The following is a 23827-nucleotide window of genomic DNA, read 5'->3' as shown; positions in this document are numbered from 1 at the left end:
ACACGCGTGCACTATACATATGTCACGACATATGTATAGCGTCACAATGGTAACTCCGAACATGGCCATGTAACATGTCTAACATCATGGAATTGTCACCCCAATGCCATTCTGGCATTGGGGAGACAATTCCATGATCCCCCGAGTCTCTAGCTCAGATCCGGCTACTGCCAAACTACCTTTCCCGGGGTTTCACTGCAGCTGCTGCTGCTGCCAACCCCTCTGACAGGTTTCTGCCCTCCTGGGGTCCAGCCAGGCTTGGCCCAGGAAGGCAGAACAAAGGACTTCCTCAGAGAGAGGGTGTTACACCCTCTCCCTTTGGAAAAAGGGGTCAGGGCTGGGGAGGAGTAGCCTCCCCCAGCCTCTGGAAATGCTTTGATGGGCACAGATGGTGCCCATCTCTGCATAAGCCAGTCTTCACCGGTTCAGGGATCCCTCAGCCCTGCTCTGGTGCGAAACTGGACGAAGGAAAGGGGAGTGACCACTCCCCTGACCTGCACCTCCCCTGGGAGGTGCCCAGAGCTCCTCCAGTGTGCTCCAGACCTCTGCCATCTTGGAAACAGAGGTGTTGCTGGCACACTGGACTGCTCTGAGTGGCCAGTGCCAGCAGGTGACGTCAGAGACTCCTTCTGATAGGCTCCTTCAGGTGTTGCTAGCCTATCCTCTCTCCTAAGTAGCCAGACCTCCTTTTCTGGCTATTTAGGGTCTCTGCTTTGGGGAATTCCTTAGATAACGAATGCAAGAACTCATCAGAGTTCCTCTGCATCTCTCGCTTCACCTTCTGCTAAGGAATCGACTGCTGACCGCGCTGGAAGCCTGCAAAACTGCAACAAAGTAGCAAAGACGACTACTGCGACCTTGTAACGCTGATCCTGCCGCCTTCTCTACTGTTTTCCTGATGGTGCATGCTGTGGGGGTAGTCTGCCTCCTCTCTGCACTAGAAGCCCTGAAGAAATCTCCTGTCGGTCGACGGAATCTTCCCCCTGCAACCGCAGGCACCAAAGAACTGCATCACCGGTCCTCTGGGTCTCCTCTCAGCACGACGAGCGAGGTCCCTTGAACTCAGCAACTCTGTCTAAGTGACTCCCATAGTCCAGTGACTCTTCAGTCCAAGTTTGGTGGAGTTAGGTCCTTGCCTCCCCATGCTAGACTGCATTGCTGGGAACCGCGTGTTTTGCAGCTACTCCGGCTCCTGTGCACTCTTCCAGGATTTCCTTTGTGCACAGCCAAGCCTGGGTCCCCGGCACTCTAACCTGCAGTGCACGACCTCCTGAGTTGTCCTCCGGTGTCGTGGGACCTTACTTTGTGACTTCGGGTGAGCTCCGGTTCACTCCACTTCGTAGTGCCTGTTCTGACACTTCTGCGGGAGCTACTTGCTTCTGAGAGGGCTCCTTGTTTTGCTGGGTGCCCCCTCTGTCCCCTCACGCAATTGGCGACATCCTGGTCCCTCCTGGGCCACAGCAGCATCCAAAAACCCTAACCGCGACCCTTGCAGCTAGCAAGGCTTGTTTGCGGTCTTTCTGCACGGAAACACCTCTGCACGACTCTTCACGACGTGGGACATCCATCCTCCAAAGGGGAAGTTTCTAGCCCTTGTCGTTTTTGCAGAATCCACAGCTTCTACCATCCAGTGGCAGCTTCTTTGCACCCACAGGTACTCTCGTCAGAAAATCCATCATTGTTGCATTGCTGGTGTTGGTCTTCCTTGCAGAATTCCCCTATCACGACTTCTGTGCTCGTTGGGGAACTTAGGTGCACTTTGCACCCACTTTTCAGGGTCTTGGGAAGGGCTATTTTTCTAACCCTCACTGTTTTCTTACAGTCCCAGCGACCCTCTACAAGGTCACATAGGTTTGGGGTCCATTCATGCTTCACATTCCACTTCTAGAGTATATGGTTTGTGTTGGCCCGATCTCTATGTGCCCCCATTGCATTCTATGGTGACTATACATTGTTTGCACTGTTTTCTATTGCTATTACTGCATATTTTGGTATTGTGTACATATATCTTGTGTATATTTGCTATCCTCATACTGAGGGTACTCACTGAGATACTTTGGCATATTGTCATAAAAATAAAGTACCTTTATTTTTAGTATATCTGTGTATTGTGTTTTCTTATGATATTGTGCATATGACATTAGTGGTACTGTAGGAGCTTCACTCGTCTCCTAGTTCAGCCTAAGCTGCTCTGCTAAGCTACCTTTTCTATCAGCCTAAGCTGCTAGACACCCCTCTACACTAATAAGGGATACCTGGGCCTGGTGCAAGGTGTAAGTACCCCTTGGTACTCACTACAAGCCAGTCCAGCCTCCTACAAATACTCCTCCTAATACTAAACCCAACTAAAACATGTTTGGAAGCCCTCTATATTTAAAAAGGGAAAAAACGGACCCAATGACACATCATAGTGCTTGCCCTTAATATAGTACTGATACCTCTAAAAATATATTATTGTGCCCTACTATAGTATAGTCATTCCAAACAAATGCTTTGCCTTTAATATAAGTTTAACATAGCACCACTATTGTCAAAATAGGTTTAATAAATATGTACTGTACATTTAGTATGGCTACCTGCAATCTGGCACGACCTTCATCTAACTTAGATGTTGTTGTAGTACTTAGATATTCACATTAATTTCATCCAAACTCTTCTGAATTTCAAAGCCGGTTGCCCTTTCCCTTTTTGCAACCTTATTTTCATCACTAAGGTTACACAAAATTAAGTTGATCACTTTTTGACTATACCTTTACTCATTTGCTTTCTACTGATAATACACCAAAGTATGAAAATAGACGCATGCATTGTCTTTATCCGGTTAAAAAATAGTTGATCTTTCACCTCCAATGTGGGCATTTACTTGACAGCTGAGTAGCCATTTTCCAGGGGTTGTAGCCACCATCTTAGCTTCTTCCAGCGTTGCAGGAAAGAGGTTGATGGTATCAACACGATGGTTCTTGTCAGTTAAAGTCTGCCCATGGAAGTAGGCTGAATGGACGTCAACTTCATCTCCTATTCCAAATAGATGCCATCGAACTATCTCTCCCGAGTTCATGATTAATCCTGGAAGGTTACCATACATATATCCATTGATACCTAAATAAAATAGGACACTTGCTTTATTTTGCCGTCAGATAACAGAAATACAATGACTTCTCTATTGTTTCTTAAACTACACTTATATTTATACTATTATACTCTTGAAGAGGTGGAAAGGGCCATTAATTCTAAAAACGTGGAGGATTTAGAAAGGAACAGCCTGCCTTAAGTCAAATCTTGCCTTGCAACTTCAATGACTTTTTAGCCTTCTTTCAAGTTTTTCAGACGTCTCCTGTAGGAAAGACGTTTCAAGTATTTCTTGTATGTGCCTCACCCGGTTACCCACACTGTTGATGTTCATGAAAGAACTCAGAGATATCCTTTCTATGGAATTATATGGAGTTCATGAAAAGGACATCATCATCCATATACTACCTCTGTATGGCCATGGCTCTACTGTACATTTTTGCTGGTATAAATTGGCTTGAGAGATGTTCTGATTACATGGCAACGAACACAAATTAAGCAATGCTCGTATTAGGCAGTAAAATATATACAGTGACGCATATGAAATTCACATCCTCTCTTTTTGGGAAAACACAAGCAGAGAATTAAGGCTGGAGAAAGGATATAATTATCAGCGTACATTCAGTTTAAATGGTTTGCATTGGTAATGCATCTGAATATAATTTCACGAATATCGGTGTAGAATAATATGTTCGGCAAAATATCAAAGCCCAAAATATCTACAAGATAGGTTTGTACAGAATTGTATAGGTTGACTTTGTTCAACTCCACATCTACGTGATCTGACGACGTTTATTTTGATGATATGTAGATGCAGAGTTAAAAGGATTTAGGAATAGTAAATCTATACCTATGTATGCACCTACGTTCTCGATATTTTGTACCTCAATATTTTGCCCATGATATTATGATTCAATATTTTGATAAACGCTATTTGGACATATAACCATTTCTATGATGGTACACATTCATAGGGAGGATTTTCATTCAGCCATTTTGGATGTTCACGTCAAGAGGCAATATTAGCTGCTTATTTTAGCAGTCTGCCTATTTATGAATGTATGGTAAGTGTGCTAGCCTCCACACAGACATGCAAAAGTTTGAGAACTCTGAATAGGAAACATATTCGCCTGCTAAATGGTCCAAACTGTTTAAACACATCCCTCTAAGATATTGGGAGTATGCCCACAATATAAAGTAATAATAAGCTCTCTGTATTAATGATGGGGCACTGTAATGTACAAAAATGGTCCATCTTCCCATCTTCCTTAATCTTTTTATAGATGCCCCCTTATCGGTTGCAATAGTGTTTCTTTTCAAAAGATTCAGTCTGCATTCTATACCTTTATAATGTGGCAACATCATCATGCTATTCATTAGCTAAAGCACCCGTGACTCATGGTGGCTCAGCCCTCCCAAACTTCAAATATTTCTATTGATCCTCGTTGGGAGATGGAATATCTTATGTTTTGGATTTTGGGATCTTGATTGGCCATTACAGCATTTGCATCTCTATCACATGTTGGTAAGAGGGAGTATGTTCTTTTCTGAACCCTCCTAGTACAAAAAAGTAACATTTAAAACTCTACCGGGCCGATTTAAGGAAAGTGGCGGTGCACCCAGTGCAGCGCCACTTTCCTTGCGCCCCTTAGTGCCCCCTACCGCCACCATGTGCATGCCGTATCTAAGATACGGTGCACCGTGGCACTAAGTAAGGGGCAATAGGCTAATTTGTATTGACGCTATTAATGTACTCTGTAGGAGTACATACGGGTCCATTGTATTCAATGGCGTACCCCCTTTTAACGCCTGCTCTGAGCAGACATTAAAAGTGGCAAACAAAATTATGCCCCCTCTGCATTCATTATGCCTGGCGCAGGCATAATGTAGGTCAAAGGGTTGCAAAGTGGTGCAATAACGCTAAGTGTCGGTAGATGGTACTAGGGGCTCTTAAACATGCCCCTACGTGTTTGTATTCACACTTGCTGAGAAATTTTTTGTATTTCGAAATTCTCTATATTCACAATTTTGTGAAACAATGCTACTTTCACAAACGTGTGTAGTCCTCAAATATCAACAATTAATGCCCTGGTGTCACAGACATAATTGCAGCTAGGTAAAATTGCATGCTCCTTGTGCGCACTAAGCAGCCTTTTTTTCTATGGCTATATGAAACGTCTACTAGCAGCTGGTAAATTGTATCTGATGGGCATGTCTAATGTGTTAAAGAAATGAGAACAGCAGTTGCGAAACAGAAAGAAGCAGAAAGCGTTCAACAGCATCATACAATTTTTAAAAGGTTAATTTTCAGCAGGCTCTACTGTCGACTTCAAAGGCTAAATGTAGAAGCATTTAAACCTGCACCTTAATCAAGACATCTGATAATGAAGCCAATCCAGAGACAATATAGGGCATGGACAAAGTGGGCAATTGTCTAGGGCCCCCAAATCCCAGGGAGGCCGCTGTACAGTGAACATTCTCGCTATTGGACATTAGGCTGTTATTTATATTTCACTATTTTAAGATTCTCTCCCTTTGTCTGTCTTTCCATTACTCTCTCTCTCTTATCCCAGTGCCATTGCAAGAATTTTTGTGGCCCTAAGTAAGACATTTTGTGACTGTTTTCGTGGGTTCAATTTTTAAGGTTTAACATATAACGCAATATAATTTGCTCGATACTGGATCACATTAGTTGAAAATGTGTAATACAACTGAAAGTGGTTCCAAACAGAGGACAACAACAAATGTCTTGCCTGGAACTATCCAAAAAGATGACCCTGAGCCATTATACCTATGTTGAAGGACTGTGGGTCAACGGTTGGTCTGTTAGATGGGATCTTCTATGCTTATAAGGCTAAATAAACAGACAATACTGCTCTGACTCAAAGAGATCATTTCATATGTAGCTTGTGCTTGAAGACAGATCTGATGAGTCTAAAGGGTGAAAGCAAAATACGAGACAGACAGCAGGAAAACACTTCCACTCTCATAGATTTATTAAAGGAGAAGAAAAAAACAGTTCCATGAATGTAAGGAACATCAGCACTGGGAGGTTACAAGTCAAACAATCAGAACTCTGTGGGAGAGAAATGCTCATGGGTGGGACAAACACATGAATAGGAAGAAAGGTGCAAGTAAATTGTCAATCAATCAAAACATTGTGAGATCGCAATGCTCCTGGATGTGAAAAACACATCAATAGGGAGAAAGCTATTGAATCATAAGGGCACAACTGAGACAGATGGCACGACCATCCAGTTATGAGCAAGAGGTGTACCCAATGCCCAATCTTTGGGCCCTATTTATGGGATAGTGATGCAGCGTAGCAAGTCTCTTTGCTGCACTGCACTGCATCACCGGGAAAGGGCAGGAATGCGCCATTTGTAAGGCATAAGGCACCATCCTGACATTTTCCCCTGCGCTGTAAACTTTTGGCAGCCTAGTGCCAATGTAGGCACCCTTGCACTGTGGTGCAAGGGTGCCTGTGTTGCATGTAGGATTGATTTTGAGCAAAAAGAGACATCTTCCTGCACAAAACCAATCCTGAAAGGCATACTACTCTATGTGTGCAGAATGCAGCACTCGTAGAAAAAGAAAGTAGAGAGGCATATTTCTTGACATATTCTCAGGTTTACATGTTCTTGTAAATATGGGAATGTGTCACAAACCATGGGAGTTGCATGGGAACACCCACTCAATACCAATTGAATGCCTTCCCAGGGCAGAGTGAGGCAAAGCAGCAATGTGAGCTGCGTTGACTTACTTCATATTTTAGGAGCCACTCAAAGCCAGGCAAAGTGGCTTTGCAGGACTTCAAAAATGTGACTTAGAGGTTGGCATCAGGAATCCATGTTGCATAGTTCAAACGTGATGCAATCCTCTCATAAATATGCCCCTCCATCTACAACTATAGGTCTGGGCAACAGACAGCTAAAGCTTCATGTAGCCAAGATGCAATAAAAAAAGGAATGTGCCCCAAACATTGTGTAAACAGTTATGTAATGCATATTCCAATTTCTAGTGCTAAATAAATATAGACCTTTCAGAACAAAACAAGTGTTTAAAAAAAGCTCTAAAATATTTTAAAAGAACCTTACAGTGCATCCGGTTACTTTCTTGAAAGTCTGCATCCTCCTTATCAACATCAGCAGTGCAATACGTTGCAATATTTTCATCCAGATATTTACTCATATTTTCATCAAATACAGAAAACATCACAACAAACTCGATGCCTGGTTTTGCTTTTGGCTTAGACAAGACACCTAAAAACACAAAAGTAAATATAACGTTAGCAGACTGAGGTTTCTGTGAATTTATTAACATCAAAGCATCACATTTTTATGAAATACGATTTATCGTTCCCAGTCAAAACAGGAACCAAGAGTGCCCCATCATCAATCATCTAACAGCTGACGCATTTAGTTATAATGTATTATTTGATAATAAACAGCACTGTATATTGCTTTTTGATTGCTTCAGAGTGGTTGAGAGGATGGCAATGAATCATTTGATGAAGAGATAGGGGAAGCCAGAGTGCTATCGGAAGGATATATGACTATGTTCGATATTCTTTGATCCCAACACTGATCTTTTACAAGTTCAATTAATGCTTCATTCAAGAGTTTTCGTAATCATAAGAGAATGAGCACGGATTGGAAGGCTGGACTGAATGCACTCCTTAGTCTTGGATCCGCGTTCTCCAACTTTCTGCTACTCTGTTTTATCCTTATCCTACTGGATGATAATTGATAACTCTGCATCCTATGAGCAGTAGGTTCTCATTAGGGTATAGCGTGGAGCCAGCTTGCAACTGGCCCACAAGGCATTATGGATCGTGCACAGAACCTTCAATCTAATCGTTTCTTCTACTGTAGGCCAGTGGAGAGCTTTCCAGTGTGTTTGATGCTTCCATCTCTTATTCTAAGTTAAGTCATAGTCTATCTACCTATCTACCTGGTTCTGCAGGTATTGTAGCCTGGCATTGAGTTTCTTTGAGGGACCAGTCTCTATGATGTTGCTGTAGTCCAGCAAGAAGGCTTGGTGTCAAATCTACTGATTGTTGTCTGGAGTACTGACATGAGTTTTTGAGATAGTGAGAGCTGGAGATTGATACCTGTGACTCCTATGTTGAGTTGGGGGAAGCAAACTAGGGGGCACATTTACAAGAAATGTTGCAAAGCTGAATTGCGGCAGCAATGCGTCCAAAATACTTACGATGCGGAGGAATCTGTTATGATGCCATAGATGCACCTTATTAACAGTTCGGGGCACCATAGGGTAAGGACCCAAAGTACATCAGAAATTCTGACGCATCTGTGGAAACTTTGCCATAACGGGTTAGCACCAAAAGTGTAGCATTGCTGAAGTTGGCCTCAGAACTGACGCAACTTCAGCGATGCATCAAAATTTAGAGGTGCTGTGTCAGTTTTAAATTACGCAAGTAGCCTAATGCTTTAGAACCAATGTAAAATATTGTAAAATAGTGAAATATCACCCTCTACACTTTTGCATTTGTCCTGGATATAAGAGGTAATGTATGCAGTATGGCTATGTGTAAAATTACGGTTGGCATAGTCTACTTATGTGTATGTAGAGACTTGAGTATGTGTGACATAGTGAGTGACAGTGTAATGTTAGTGAATACAAGTATATGTTGGAATGTGGAGTGGCAATACATGTATTACCTACCTTATGTAAGTACTTACCTGTTGTCCTTTGCAGTATGCAGACCTGGACTTGGAGACGCCTTCCTCAATGCAGAGAAGTGACAATCCTGGCCTGCCCTCTGAAAAATGTACACAACGTCACATTGTCTTGCTGCAGTGGATGATGAAATCATAGCTGCCATGACATATTCCAGTGTGTAAAGTGACTTCAGATGGTCAGGTTTCTATTGCAAAGCCAATGCTTCATTTTTACGCCTGGGTTAAGGAGGCATGGGAATTTTGCGCATTTTAGACTGTGCGCGTCATTTGTCAACAATGCGTCACTTCCCTAAATACTTTCATATATGAATGTGTACGTTCTGCGTGGGATTTTAAGAGGGAACAACTACCTTGCATATTATTAACTTAACCTGATGCAGCCAGTTGTACCACAGGTAAAATAAATGGCACACAGATGAGAAAAGTGACACATTATGCCTAATGCATCACTTAGTAAATAGGGAGCACTGAATTTGCCATCACTGTGTGAAAAAAAACGACACAGCAGTGGTGCAAGCTCCTTGTAAATATGTCCCTAAAGCTGAGAATCGAAAAGTAATCCTAGGAACCTAACTTTTAAGATTTTTTTTATTTTTATATTTTTATTATTATATCTGCCAACAGGCAACACTTAAGAAAGATACAGGTGCATACATTTGCTCCGGGGAGCAGGCACATTGAGATTTTCTTGGTTGCCACATTTCCTGCTCCTGTGCGGGAGCCTCCCCCTTGTGCAAGCCAAGGGGGCAATGTCCATTTGATGTGCATAATTGGCGCACCATATGAAGAACTTAAGGTACAGAGGAAAAACACGGAGAATAGTGTAGGAGTGGGTCGAGCGAGCGTCATGAGGGAGGGGGAGGGGGGAAAGCGAAGGAGAAGGATGAGATACAGGGGGAGTGCAACCCCTCCTTTAAGGTCCAACACGTCAGCCCCTAAGCCAGGATCGCGTGGAAATACCTACAGTCCTATAGTAGTTCGGGGCGGGGGCGGGAGTCCGATCCCCACTCGGGGTAAAGGCGGTGGCATAGCAGTCCCCAGGTAAAGGAAGCACCCCCGGCAGCCCGCCACATCCGGGCAAGTAGTATGAAGAGGTGCTCCGTCCCCTTAGTTTAGGTCATCCCTAGAGAAACCGGTGTGGGTTTTTAATTTTTTTGTATTCTTACCTAACTTTTAAGATAATCCCAGAAGAGTGCTTTTTGTGATTTGGTGTAAATCTGATCACTAATATTTGAGCAACTAAGGCTCACAAACTTTGCATATATCATGCCGCAAAGGACCTGAGGAGCTGACAAATCTTATGGTGAGATATGATTTGCTGGCACCACATCAACAATGACGTGGCAACAGCCATCTTAAAACTCAGTACTCAGTCCCGAGTCCCGAGTCCCGAGTCCTACAAAAAAAGTTGAAAAAAACCCATAAGTGTGCAGTGTGGGGATACCGTGCCCCCCTTGGGCAATAAAAAAAAAAAAACATTGTCACAAATTCCCAGAGGATCCTCGAATCCACAGTAAAATCTTTTTTTTTAAAGTGTGGGCTCCCACACTCTTCAAAACATTATCTCCCTTGGGGTGGGTCAAGTCCCAGGGGGCGGTGCATTGATAATTAGGGTGGGGGGGTGCATGCCCTCCTCCCCAAGCCTTTAAGAGGCCCAAGGGATCCTATCCCGAGGCCCATATCTTACTGAAGGGGAGAGGGCCTCACGGCTCATACCAGCAGCCATAAAAGGCCCCAGGGCCCCATTCCCAGTTCCTTATAAACAAGTAAGGGGGCACACAGCCACCTTCCTTGAACCTAAAAAGGCTCCGGGGACCTCATCCCCTTGGGCTATCATTTTAATAAAGGGGTTGGGGACCGTGCAGCCCCCCTCCCAGAGCTCGTTTTATGGCTCTAGGGCATTCTATTCCCCTGGGCTAGCTAAGGGATGATATTCTGGGGTCCCAATCTCCGGGACACCATCTTTGACCTGCACGAGAGAGCAGGCTAAGAAAGAGTAATGTGCTCACACCCAGCGGGAGCCCAGAGCGGCTACCACTAGGTGGGAGCACAAATCTTGTCTCTGCCTGCACTCACTGGCAGGGAAATTAAGCCCATTGCTCCCACCCAGTGGGATCAAAAGAAAACTTCTCCCCTGGGGCGGGAGCAATGCCAGCTTTGGCTGCACCCATGATGGGTGCAAGCAGGGGAGGTGGTGAGGTTACAGAGGTCATGGGCCACCCCGCATCCCCCATCCTACAATGAGCGATCTGCTGTAGGTTTTTGTTATTTTACTAAGAGGAGGGGGCGTGCACTCCCCTCCCTAAGCCAATATGGGCTTTGGGGACCAAACCACGAGGGCCTTGTTTTTTTTTGCTGCAGGGATAGGCAGAGTGGCCTCCTCCCCAAGCCAGTGGTGGCCCTGAGGACCCTATCTCCCAGGGCCTTCCTTTTTTATTAAGGGGGTACAAGCCACTATGAGCTCCTGGAGCCCCATTCTCCCAAGTCATTCTTTTTAAGTTAAGAGAGGGGATTGTGCCCCCCCTCCCCAAGCCACTATGGACCTTTGGGACCCCATCCACCCGGGGCCTTCAGTTTTTACTCAGGGGTAGGGAGGCATGTCCCCCCTCTCCAAGCCAACAGTAGCCCCAAGGACCCTATCCCCCAGGGCCTTCCTTTTTATTAAGGGGTGAGCGCAGCTCCCCCTCCCCTCCCCAAGGCACTATGGGCCCCAATGAGCTCACCACCGGGGCCTTCTTTTTTTAGTAAAGGGAGGGGTGCATAACCCCCCACCCCGAGCCCATAGTGGTCCCCAGGGGACCCCATCCATCGGGTCTAAGGTGCCCCTGGGTGGGTGCCCCAGTGCCCACCTGGGGCACTTACCAAACATATGTTGGGGGCTGCAGGGGGAGCCCAAAGTCCTCCCCAGCCCTGCAGGCTCCCTGAATTCACCCATCCTGGGTGCTGCGGGAGTGGGTGTGCATCCGCCATGTAGGAGCAGCTGTTTGTGCTTGCTCCAGCCGAGCATGAGCAGTCTGAGTTTCCCTGCCCACAAAGGCAGGGTAAAAAAAAGTCTGATCCCACCCGGTGGGAGCATGTTCAAAGCTCCCGCCGAGTGTGAGCAAACTTACTTTACCTGCCTGCACTACTGGCAGGGAAAATACTGTGTTCTAGGAATAGGCTCCCTGGGACACTGTATGAGAGGGCCACGGGGAATGAGCTGCCTGGGGCCTTTTATGGCTCATGGAGCGGAGCTGCATGCCCTCTCCCCTATACTTACTAGTCTGCCCTTGGGGATGGTGTCCTTTTGGCCTATTGGTGGCTTGTGAAGGGGGCTTGGCACCCCTCCCCTTTTTTAATGCATTGTCTCAATGTGGCTTGGGGAGAGGGTTTCAAGCACCCCTTCCCCTTATATTTTACAGCAGCCCATGATCTGCCATTTTGTTTTCACATGCTAGCTCGAATCCAGTGGCACAGTGAGCACTGGACCCACGTCTGGGCATACCCTTCAAACTTAGGGCAACTTTAGCAACACAAAAAGATGATGGACGGAGTGCTGAAACTTTTCGAACGGTCACCCGCAGTCACCGCTCTAGGTTTAATCCATCGTTCTTTGCTCAACCACCCCAGTTTGGACCCACCATATGCAAATCTGTCTTGAACAGTCCAGTCCGAACTGCCAGGCCTGGTCCTTCTTGTACCGGAAATAAGCATCCTATGACCGGTTTCAGGTTATCACCCTCCATCATCCTTTTGTGCTGCTAAAGTCGCCCTTGTGGGAAGGGTATGCCCAGACGTGGGTCCCGTGCTCACTGTGCCACTGGATTAAAGCTAGTTTGGCTGATGAATGGTAATACCCTGAAACTGGTTCTAGGATCCTTGTTTTTGGTCCAGGGAGGACCAGGCCTGGATGTTCAGGCTGGACTGTTCCCATTAATAGTTTCCCTGTGGAACATGTCTTAAAAAAAACTTCTGGACTTCAGAGAAACCTGTTGGATGTGCCATTTAAAATCCTTGCATTCAGATGGACTGAACATCACTGAAAATATCACCTCATTATTGCATATCACAAAAAAATCTCAGGACTTCATTAATTTCACATTCCAAATGAATGAGATTCCAAATGGATCTTCACGTAAAAAGCAACAAAGCCACTGAAATTTACTCAAAAACTCATTACAGAGTATGGGGCACATTTACAAGAAAGTCGCGCATCGGTCTTGATGCGCCACTTTCCTTGTGTGCCCCTACCACTACCTACTGACACCATGGTTGCACTGTATTTACAACACAGTGCACCATGGAGGTCGTTAGGACAATAGCTTCAGAAATGTTGATGCTATTGTGGTGCTTGCAGGATTAGCACCAAAAAGTATGGCGTTAATCCTGCAAAGTAAAAGGAGGCCCACTGAAAACAATGGGAGTGTCTTTTTAACACCCTGCCTTTAAGAAGGCGTTTAAATTTATTCAAAAAATGACACAGTGAAAGCTTGTAAATTTCACTGCGCCTTTCTTATGGGCCTCCTAACAGGAGAATGCCCCCTTGCATACGATATGCCTAGCGCAGGCATATTGTGGCACAAGGGGTTACCAAGTGGTGCAATGCATGCATTGTACCACTTTGTAAATATGGCATGACGAAAAGGCCACCTTACCACATTAGCATAAAACAATTACGCTAATGTGACACAAGGTGGAGCAAGGGGCTTGGAAATATGCCCCTATGTGCTTCTTACTCAGCCACCTGGCAACCGTAGCCTATGGGTTATGACTTGGCAGGTCTAGCCGAGCTAACAACACTACTGTTTACATTTTCAGAGAGCTAAACGGGCAATTTGTGCTCTTGAAGTCAATCTGTATGCACTTATTCTATCTCATGTGAAAGTTCCTGTGTAAGAAGCAATAACATTTTATAGATCGCAATGGCACTTTATTTTTATGTAGCTTTTTTTATGATCAAGATCTAATTTGTGGCAGTTGCACCAATTAGATCTTGGTATTATTCTTTTCTATCATTTTTTTAATTCTTTGCAATGGTTTTTAGTAATCCTGCACTTCCAATAAAACTGAAAAACTAAACACCTATGATGCTTTTCAAAAAACTAAGCAGCGCCCCCTGTGCAGTCACTGAGCAAACAACGTTTTACTATATGAGGAAAGTGAAATTACATTTATGTCTTTGGTGAGTACATCTGTTTGAGTCAATTTCTTCTTGGATATTTCATTTCTGTGTGACTCATAGTATACTAAGGTATGGTGATAACATAATTTTAGGAGGCTGGCCTGGTTTGTAGTGGGTACCAAAGGTACTTACACCTTATACCAGGTCCAGTTATCCCTTATTAGTGAAATGTAGTCAGTGTCTAGAAGCCAGGCTGTCTAGTGGTAGCTGTAGGCAGAGCAGCCAAGGCTGAACTAGGAGACATGCAAAGTTCTTGCAATACCGCTATAGTCACACAGTACTCACACACATGAAAGACAATACTCAGTGTTACAAATAAAGGTACTTTAGTTTGGTGATGCATTGCCAAAATATAACTTAGAGACTATACTCCCTTAGGGGGTAAGTAATAAACACAATATATACACCAGTAACCAAAAACAGGTAAGTACACAGTCAGAAAACAGTGCAAATAGTGAAAATCACAATGGGTTGTAATGGGCCTGGGGGAACACAAATCATATACTAAAATAGTGGAATGCGAAAGTCGGTTTCCCACTTAGGCAAGTGTAGGGTGTAGAGGGGCGCTGGGAGTGTAAGGAAACACCAAAGGTAAGTAATAGACCCAAGCCCAGAGCCCAGGAAAGCAGGAATAAATCACAGTAAGTTTCCTGAAATACACAAGAAGTTGTGATAAAAGATTATGCAAGAACCAGAAGAGACGGCAAGACACTAACAATGGATTCCTGGACCTGAAGACCTGTGGAAGAAGGGGTCCAGGGAGAACAGGAGCCCCTGCTAACCTGGATGAAGGTACAAAAGAAGAACCACTGGCAAGAAGACAAAGGCCCTCATTACAACATTGGCGGTAAATCCCGCTTACTGCCGTGCAGAAGACCGCCAACACACCGCTGCGGCTGCAGAATTCCGCTACAGCTATCACGACCCACAGCTCGGAATCCGCCATAATACAGACACCCACACAAGTCCGCCACACCAAAGGTCAGTGATAAACTGGCGATAACTAAACCTCCACCGTTACGCCAACAGGAATACGCCCACCCTATCACGACCCACGAATCCACGCAGCGGTCTTTCAACTGCGGTATTCCATTGGCGGTACACACCGCCGCGCTCAAAATACACACACATTTACAAAACACAACCACATTGGACAATTCGAAATACACACACCTGATACACATATACACACCACACCCACACACCCAATCCAATATAAAGCACACACCCACATCACCCACAAACCCTTACTACCAAAAACTACGAAAGAAGGCCAGAGAGAGACACCACCAGAAACAACACCAGCATTCACAGACACACAATATCATCACTCACACAACATCCACGCACCTCAAACAACACACAACACATCCCCTCACACATCACAACACACACCACCTCACACATCACCCACACCACATCATGGCACCTCAACGATACCCCAGGTTCTCTGAGGAGGATCTCAGGGTCATGGTGGAGGAAATTGTCCAGGTAGAGCCACAGCTATTCGGATCACAGGTGCAGCACACCTCCATTGCTAGGAAGATGGAGCTATGGCGCAGAATCGTCGACAGGGTCAATGCAGTGGGACAGCATCCAAGAACCAGGGATGACATCCGGAAGAGGTGGAACGACCTACGGGGGAAGGTGTGTTCCGTGGTCTCCAGACACCAGATTGCTGTACAGGGGACTGGCAGTGGACCCCCACTTCCTCCCCCACAACTAACAACATGGGAGGAGCAAGTCTTGGCAATACTGCATCCTGAGGGCCTCGCAGGAGTAGCAGGAGGAATGGACTCTGGTAAGTCAACTCTTAAATGTTAGATCCCCCACCCTACCTGCATGCCATCACATACTCCCACCCTCACCCTCACCCCCATCACTCCAACACCTCACATATGTCCCACTATCACAACCCACCCATCCCAACACCAAGCCCTGCATGCAACACCAAAGCATGGACACCCATCACCAAAGGATGTCCACTACAGATACCCACACAGACCCCAAACCAAATATCACACAAGGACCTAGACAAGAATGCAAGCACTGGAGTACAGGGTCACTCACCCATTGCACACAATGGCACACAGATGCAATAATCGTGCCTTTACACCCCTGCATGAACCCTACCCAACGTCACCGGACAGGAGGTACCAGACATATCCACTCCCCCCACAGAAGATGCCCACAGTGATGACAGCAGCTCTGCACAACTGGATTAAGATGACTAGCCCGGCCCATCTGGGACCTCGGGACAGTCGGTTCCCCTGACACTGGCACAAGCCACCACAGAGCCTCCCCCCTCAGGAAACACCACCACAGCACCCACCCAGCGGGCCCATCCCTCTGTCCCCAGGACACGTCAAGCAGCAGTGTGTCCACCACTACAGGGAACACAGGCAAACCCACCGACCCAAGAAAATCAGGGAACTGGGGGCAGTGACAGTGGGCACACGGTTCAGGGGACAGAGGAACAGGAAAACAGGGGAACTAGGAGGACTGCTGTGCGACAGGGGGAGGACAGGCCCATGGAACCAACTCTCCACGCGGCCCTCTCCAACATCATGGGAGCGTACCATCATTCCCAGGAGACAATGGCAACGGTACTGGCCAAGTTTCAGGAGACCCAGCGGCTGCAGGAGGAACACTCTCTGGGGATAAGGGAGGAACTCAAGTCCATTAACACCATTCTGGTCACCGTTGCAGGGGTGCTGCAAGACCTTGTCAACACCAGGAGGGACACTGTGGCACAACAAGGGGCCCCTGACACTAGCCTGGATGATGAACAGCCCTCCACCTCTGCCAGCGCTAGTGGACAGAAGGCACCACCACAGGAACACAACACCAGCACCCCACCTCCTGCAGATGGAGAGCAACCCCGCCAACGTCCCTGAGATCCAGGAACAAGACAGAGAACATTGCCAAGACCCCCCCCCCAGGAAATGAGACCCCCCTGAATGTCACCCTTCTGTCCCACTTTGTCACCCTGTCCATCCTTCAACTGCCCTTGCTCCACTTCCTATGCCCCTTTGGACAATGCACCTGTGAAACAAATAGACTGGACTCTGCCATGGACGTTCCTCCACCATCACCCCTGCCCATTTTACAACCCCTTCCACTTATTTGCACAGAAATAAACACACTTCAATCACAAAACAATCTGGACTCAGTCTGTGCTTTCACAAATGTGTAAATGCAATAACTATGGAATATAGCAATGTCAATTTAATTGTTCACATACCGATGAAACATAGCTGTAGTGCTGGATGAAATATAGCAGAGGGCACAAAGTGGGACCCACATCTGTTAAATGGAAAGGCAAAGTGACAAATCAGGGTCCATACACTGAGTGAAAATGACAGACTTATGATAGCTTAAACAATACTATGAGATGTGTGAGGCAGTGACATCTTCTTACCTGTGTCTCACTGGAAGTATTGCTGGATAACGTTGTTTCTGTTGTCGATATCCTCTTCTTTTGCCTCCTCTTCTTCACTGTCCACAGGCTCCACAGCTGCAGCAAGACCTCCAACTGGACCATCCTCCTGCAGATAAGGCACCTGTCGTCGCAAAGCCAGGTTGTGCAGCATACAGCAGGCCACGATGATCTGGCACACCTTCTTTGGTGAGTAGTAGAGAGAACCATCTGTCATATGGAGGCACCGGAACCTGGCCTTCAGGAGGCCGAAGGTCCGTTCGTTTACCCTTCTAGTTCGCCCATGTGCCTCATTGTAGCGTTCCTCTGCCCTTGTCCTGGGATTTCTAACTGGGGTCAGTTGCCATGACAGGTTGGGGTACCCAGAGTCACCTGCAAATGCCGAGGGACAACTGTTAGACACACAATAACCCGTAGGGACAACCCCATACCCAGACAACTTTTCACACTGTATAGGGTCCTTGTCCTCATCTATTAGCCACACTCGTGCCTCTGGAGTTGCCCCATCACATAAAAGATGCTGCTATTCCTCAGAATGTAAGCGTCATGCACTGAGCCAGGAAATTTGGCATTCACATTGGAGATGTACTGGTCCGCCAAACACATTCATCGAATGATAGCTGTTCCGGTTTCTGTACACCTGTTCACTCCTGCGGGGGGTACCAAGGCCACATGTGTCCCATCAATGGCCCCTATGATGTTGGGATTATGTCCCAGGGCATAGAAGTCACCTTTCACTGTGGGCAAATCCTACACCTGAGGGAACACGATGTAGCTGCACATGTGTTTCAGCAGGGCAGACAACACTCTGGACAACACGTTAGAGAACATTGGCTGGGACATCCCTGATGCAATGGCCACTGTTGTTTGAAAGGATCCACTTGCCAGGAAATGGAGTACTGGCAGGACCTGCACTAGAGGGGGGATCCCTGTGGGATGGCGGATAGCTGACATCAGGTCTGGCTCCAACTGGGCACACAGTTCATGGATTGTTGCACGATCAAGTCTGTGGGTGACTATTACGTGTCTGTCTTACATTGTCGACAGGTCCACCAGCGGTCTGTGCACCGGAGAATGCCGCCATCCCATCACCTGCCCCAGCGGACGTGCCCTATGGAAGAGAACAGCGAGCAGAGAGTCAGCCAACACTGAGGTATCACAATGTGTTATTTGCAGAAATGTTATTAATCCGTAATGTGCCTGTTACTGTGTGTATGCAAGGCCTACATTGGTGTGACACAGTTAACATAAATGCCATGTGGCCCCCTGAAATGGCGGCTGCCTGACCTGTAAGGTGGGAAAAGGGGTTCTGAGGTAACTGCACTGGTGTTGTACAGCATTGTGGTAGGCGGTCGAAGACCGCGGCGCAATCCTGCATGGTTAAAATTGGACCCTATGGGTCCGAGGAGCCAATGACGATGTACGCCGGCGGTGACGGTACGCACCGCCGCGGACGTGACTGCCATTTTCTGTCTGTTCACTCACTTGATACCTGACCTTCAACAGGAGAGGACCTACACTGCAAGTGCTGCTGTGACCTCAGTCTGGAAGCGACGATGGCTCATGTTTCTGGGGAAAGGGCCCCTGCCTTCACTTCGAAGGAGTTGGCGAAACTAGTGGATGGGGTCCTCCCCCAGTACACACAACTGTACGGTCGTCCAGACAAACAGGTGAGTACACTGTGAGCATGCTGCGTGGGCAATGCCTGTTTGGCATGGTGTGGATGGAAGATACATGGGGGGGACTGAGGCCTGCATGAGCGGACGGTGAGTGTATGTGGGTCAGGGCAAGGGTGGGAACATGGGCCAATGAGTATAACGGTCCGGAGGGGTAAAGATTTTCCTTTTCCCCTGTACTATTCCTCTAGGTCAGCGCCCACCAGAAGAAGGATATTTGGCGTGCCATCTCCAAGGACGTCCGGACCCTGGGGGTCCACCACAGACAGAGCACCCACTGCCAGAAAAGATGGGAAGACCTTCGCCGCTGGAGCAAGAAGACTGCGGAGGCCCAACTAGGGATGGCCTCCCAACGTGGGAGGGGTGCCCGTCGCACCATGACCCCCTCTGATGTTCCGGATCCTGGCGGTGGCCTATCCGGAGTTGGATGGGCGCTTGAGGGCATCACAGCAGCCACAAGGGGGTGAATACAGTCACATTCAGCTGACTCTGCGCGCATTACGAGGTGTCTGGGTGGGGGAAGTGGGCAGTGGGTTCCCCTAGGCCAGGGCGAGCTTGATAGGCAAGGTCCCTTGTGAGGCAGGTTCAGTGGAACCCCAACCCCACTAGTGGTTAGTGCCATCTACACCTAGTCAGGCTCCTGTGACTTCCATGTGTGCAGCAATCGAGCTTAGGCCTTGTACTCCATGGGCATGTGATAAATCTAGGAACTATAAGTGCATTGGCGTAGTGCAGAGGGCTGATGTGTCTGTAGTATCCGCCAACGGTAGTGGTGCTGCATGCACTGAACATGTCTTTCTTCTGTCTCCCCCCCACTTTTTGTGGTCTCCCTGTTCTTGTGTGCAATAGCATCATCAGGCGGAGGAGCAGTGGCACCGGAGCAGGAGGGAGCTGCATCCCACTTGGCCCGGGAGGGCGACACAACGGAGTCTGAAGCCACCAGTTGGATGGAGGGCGAGGGGAGCTCCACGGCAGGGACAGGAGGTGACAGCAGTGACAGCGACTCCTCCTCTGATGGGAGCTCCCTTGCGGTGGCGGGCCCCTCTGCGCCCCCGCATCAACAGGTACAGCTGCCACCCCCCTACCAGCACCACCCTCCCAGTAGCCCCTCAGCATGTGTCCGTGCCCGCTCACCCAGGAGGTTGGGCATCTCCTTTGCCCCAGGCACCTCAGGCCCTGCCCCAGTCAGCCCTGCTGCCCTCAGTGAGGAGGCTATTGACCTCCTGAGATCCCTCACTGTTGGGCAGTCTACCATTATGAATGCCATCCAGAGTATTGAGGGGCATTTGCAACAAACAAATGCATACCTGGAGGGAATTCATTCTGGCCAGGCAGCCTAACAGAGAGCATTTCAGGCTCTGGCTTCAGCACTGATGGCAGCCATTGTCCCTGTGTCCAGCCTCCCCCCTCCAACTTCCTCCACCCAGACCCAATCCCCTGTACCTCAGCCTATCCCAAGCACACCATCAGACCAGCATGCACACAGGTCAACACACAAGGGTGGCTCAGGGAAACATAAGCACCACACATCCCACAGGCACTCACACAAGCATCATACCCATGCAGACATACCAACATCCACTGCCTCCACTGTGTCCCCTCCTCCACGTCTCCCTCCTCCCTCCCAGTCTCGTCTCCACTCACACCTGCATGCACTACATCTTCAGCCACTACCTCCATCACCAGCACGCCCATCACCACACACCGCTCACGTGCACTCGCCACCCCCACTACCATGTACACATCCCCAGTGTCCTCTCCCAGTGTGTCAGTGAGTCCTCCTTCCAAAGTACACAAACGCAGGCACACACCCACCCAACAGCCATCCACCTCACAACAGCGTCTGGCCCATGCACCTTCACCCAAATTCAGCAGACATACACCTCCTACAACCACTACCTCTTCCTCCACTCCCAAACTCCCTCCATCTACCTGTCCCACTGTGTCTAAAAAACTTTTCCTGGCTAATGTTGACATCTTCCCTTCACCTCCCCCCTGCCCTTCCCCTAGGGCCAGGCTTTCCTGGTCCCAACCCAGCACCTCAGCCACCACATCCCCAGGCACAGTGGTGCCAGCAACTGCAGGCTATTGGAGTGCGCCAACCATCAGGGCTGCCAGTGTTCCACGGAGCGAGGGCAAGGACATTCCGCCACCTGTCAAGCTAAAAAAGTTGCCCACATCCCGGAGGGAGAAGCCGAAAACACCTGCCACCAAGGGGTCAGGGAAAACGAAAGGGGATAGTGACAAGACAGCTGCGCCTCCATCAAAGGTGGGGAAGGGCCAGAAACTGAAGGGCAGGTCAGGAGAGGGCATGGTGGCACCGACTGAGGGACCAGTGTCACACCTTCTGTCCACGTCGACGCCAACCTGTACGGCGGAAGAGACCGCCACCTGCACCGCCACAGAGCCCGCAGCAAGCACCGTTGCCACAGAGCCCGCCGCCTGCACCGCTGCCACAAAGCCCGCAGCCAGCACCGCCGCCATAGAGCCCGCAGCCAGCACCGCCGCCACAGAGCCCGCAGCCAGCACCACCACCACAGAGCCCGCAGCCAGCACCACCGCCACAGAGCCCGCCTCAAGCACCGCTGCCACAGAGCCCGCCGCCAGCACCGCTGCCACAGAGCCCGCAGCCAGCACCGCCGCCTCAGAGCTCGCAGCCAGCACTGCCGCCACAGAGCCCGCCGCCAGCACCGCCGCCACAGAGCCCGCAGCCAGCACCGCCACCACAGAGCCCGCCACCAGCACCGCTGCCACAGAGCCCGCCGCCAGCACCACTGCCACAGAGCCCACAGCCAGCACCGCCGCGACTGACACCACCACAAGCACCGCCAGCGGCCCGTGACATCCTGAGCCAGTGGCACCACCGCAGACATGGCTGCCATCCCCAGTGGTCAGTCACCCGAGGCTGGTGGTGAGTTCCAGGTGCCTGGGCAGCTTCCATGAAGCATCACTGTCATCACAGTTGTCACCTGCATATGGAATGCGAAGCCGCAGCAGTGTGGGGTATGTCTCTGCCTCCATGGAGTATCATGCTACCTGTTCCAGGTACGTTGCGTGGCTGAGACACCCAGGTAAGACGAAGTCAACTGCCACACCCCAGGTGCAGCATCACTGGGCACAAAGCCCCCTCCAGAACCAGTGGAGAAAGGCATCCACTACCTCAGTTCTTGGCAGGATGAAGCATTCTGGGGACAAAGCCCCCTCCAGAACCAGTGGAGAAAGGCATCCACTACCCCAGTCCTTGGTAGGATGAAGCACTCTGGGCACAAAGCCCCCTCCAGAACCAGTGGAGAAAGGCATCCACTACCTCAGTCCTTGGCAGGATGAAGCACTCTGGGCACAAAGCCCCCTCCAGAACCAGTGGATACTGTTATCCACTTGAGAGACTGTGGCTTTGCACTCCCCAGGATAATGCAGTGGGCAAACCACCCACTGAAAAGACTTGAGAGACTGTGGCTTTGCACTCCCCAGGATAAAGTAGTGGGCAAACCACCCACTGAAAAGACTTGAGAGACTGTGGCTTTGCACTCCCCAGGATAAAGCAGTGGGCAAACCACTCACTGAAAAGACTTGAGAGACTGTGGCTTTGCACTCCCCAGGATACATCAATGGGCATGGAGCCCCCTCGTGGAACAGTGGTGTAGTGCATTCATCAGGCTGCGGTGCCCCCCTCCTCCTCACCCTGAGGTGCCTGTATATTTTCAATGTGATGCCCCAGCAGTGTTCTCTCCGTTTCCAGTCAGTCCACGGACAATGATTAGTACACTATCCGGACTTGTGTAGTTGGTGTACATATTTGTATATACTGGCTTTTGACTTTTGACTAATGGATTTTTATTGATTACAATCGTTCAAATCAATTCCTTTTGTCCTTGCGTTATTCAAGGGGGGTTGGGGGGTGTATATGTAATGTTGCAGCATGTATTTGTGTGTATGGTGTTGTGGGTGAGGGTGGGGGTGGGGGTGGGGGTGTTGCGTATTGCGGGTGTGTGTCACTCTCTTTTCCCTCCCCCATCCCCTGTGTTGTAAGTGCAGTACTCACTGTGGTCGTCGCTGCCGTCGTTGGAGCTCCTGATAGAGGAGCAGGAAGACCATTGCCGTCAGGATCTGCAGTTTTGGCTCCATGGTGTCCTGGTTCCTCGTGGGGTGTGGAGAGGTGAGTGGTTTTCCCTTCTGTGTACTGTTGCCGCAGTGTTTTTATTCGCGTTGGTTCTGCCCCGGAAAAGGTGGCGAATAGCTGTGTTGTGATAGGGTGGGCGGTACATTGTCTTACGCCTGTCTGTTGGCGGTGTCCGCTACGCTGTTTGTTTGTACTGCCATGGCAGTTGGAGTGTTAAAGTGGCTGTCTATGTTGGCGGTTTCCGCCACGGTCGTGATTCTATTTTTTTTTCCACAGGCCTGTTTGCCGTATTACTGCCGCTTTAACACCGACGGTCAGGGTTGTACTGAGGGCCAAAGTCAGTTATGCACCCAAGAAGACAGATGTAGGTCCCTGGTTGGTGCATGTTACAAATGGGGTCTTTTGTTGGCATTCAGGTTAACCACCATCCAAGCAAGGACCCTCTCTCTAGTCAGGATAAGTCACACAAAATCCAAATTATCCTGTGCCCACCCTCTGGTAGCTTGGCACTGAGCAGTCAGGCTTTATTTAGAAGGCAATGTGTAAAGTATTTGTGCAATAAATCATGCACTAACACAGTATAAACACCACAAAAACACACCACACAGGTTTAGAAACATATACAATATTTATCTGGATAAAATAAGGTCAAAACGA

The 23827-nt window shown here is 48.4% G+C and overlaps 1 protein-coding gene across 1 annotated transcript in view; it reads right to left on the bottom strand.

Moving 5' to 3' along the window:
- LOC138265561 (ceruloplasmin-like) overlaps positions 1-23827 on the bottom strand; it is a 454089-nt gene that overhangs the window by 358589 nt on the left and 71673 nt on the right. The window contains exons 4-5 of the mRNA XM_069213377.1: positions 7167-7331; positions 2845-3099 (exon numbers count right to left, since the gene is read on the bottom strand). Coding sequence (XP_069069478.1) covers positions 2845-3099; positions 7167-7331 — 420 coding nt within the window. The remainder of the gene's footprint in view (positions 1-2844; positions 3100-7166; positions 7332-23827) is intronic.

The sequence above is a fragment of the Pleurodeles waltl genome, chromosome 11, assembly GCF_031143425.1.
Source record: "Pleurodeles waltl isolate 20211129_DDA chromosome 11, aPleWal1.hap1.20221129, whole genome shotgun sequence".
Lineage (NCBI taxonomy): Eukaryota > Metazoa > Chordata > Amphibia > Caudata > Salamandridae > Pleurodeles > Pleurodeles waltl.
Note: the sequence above shows the minus strand (reverse complement) of the source record. Positions and strands in the feature narration are given on the sequence as shown.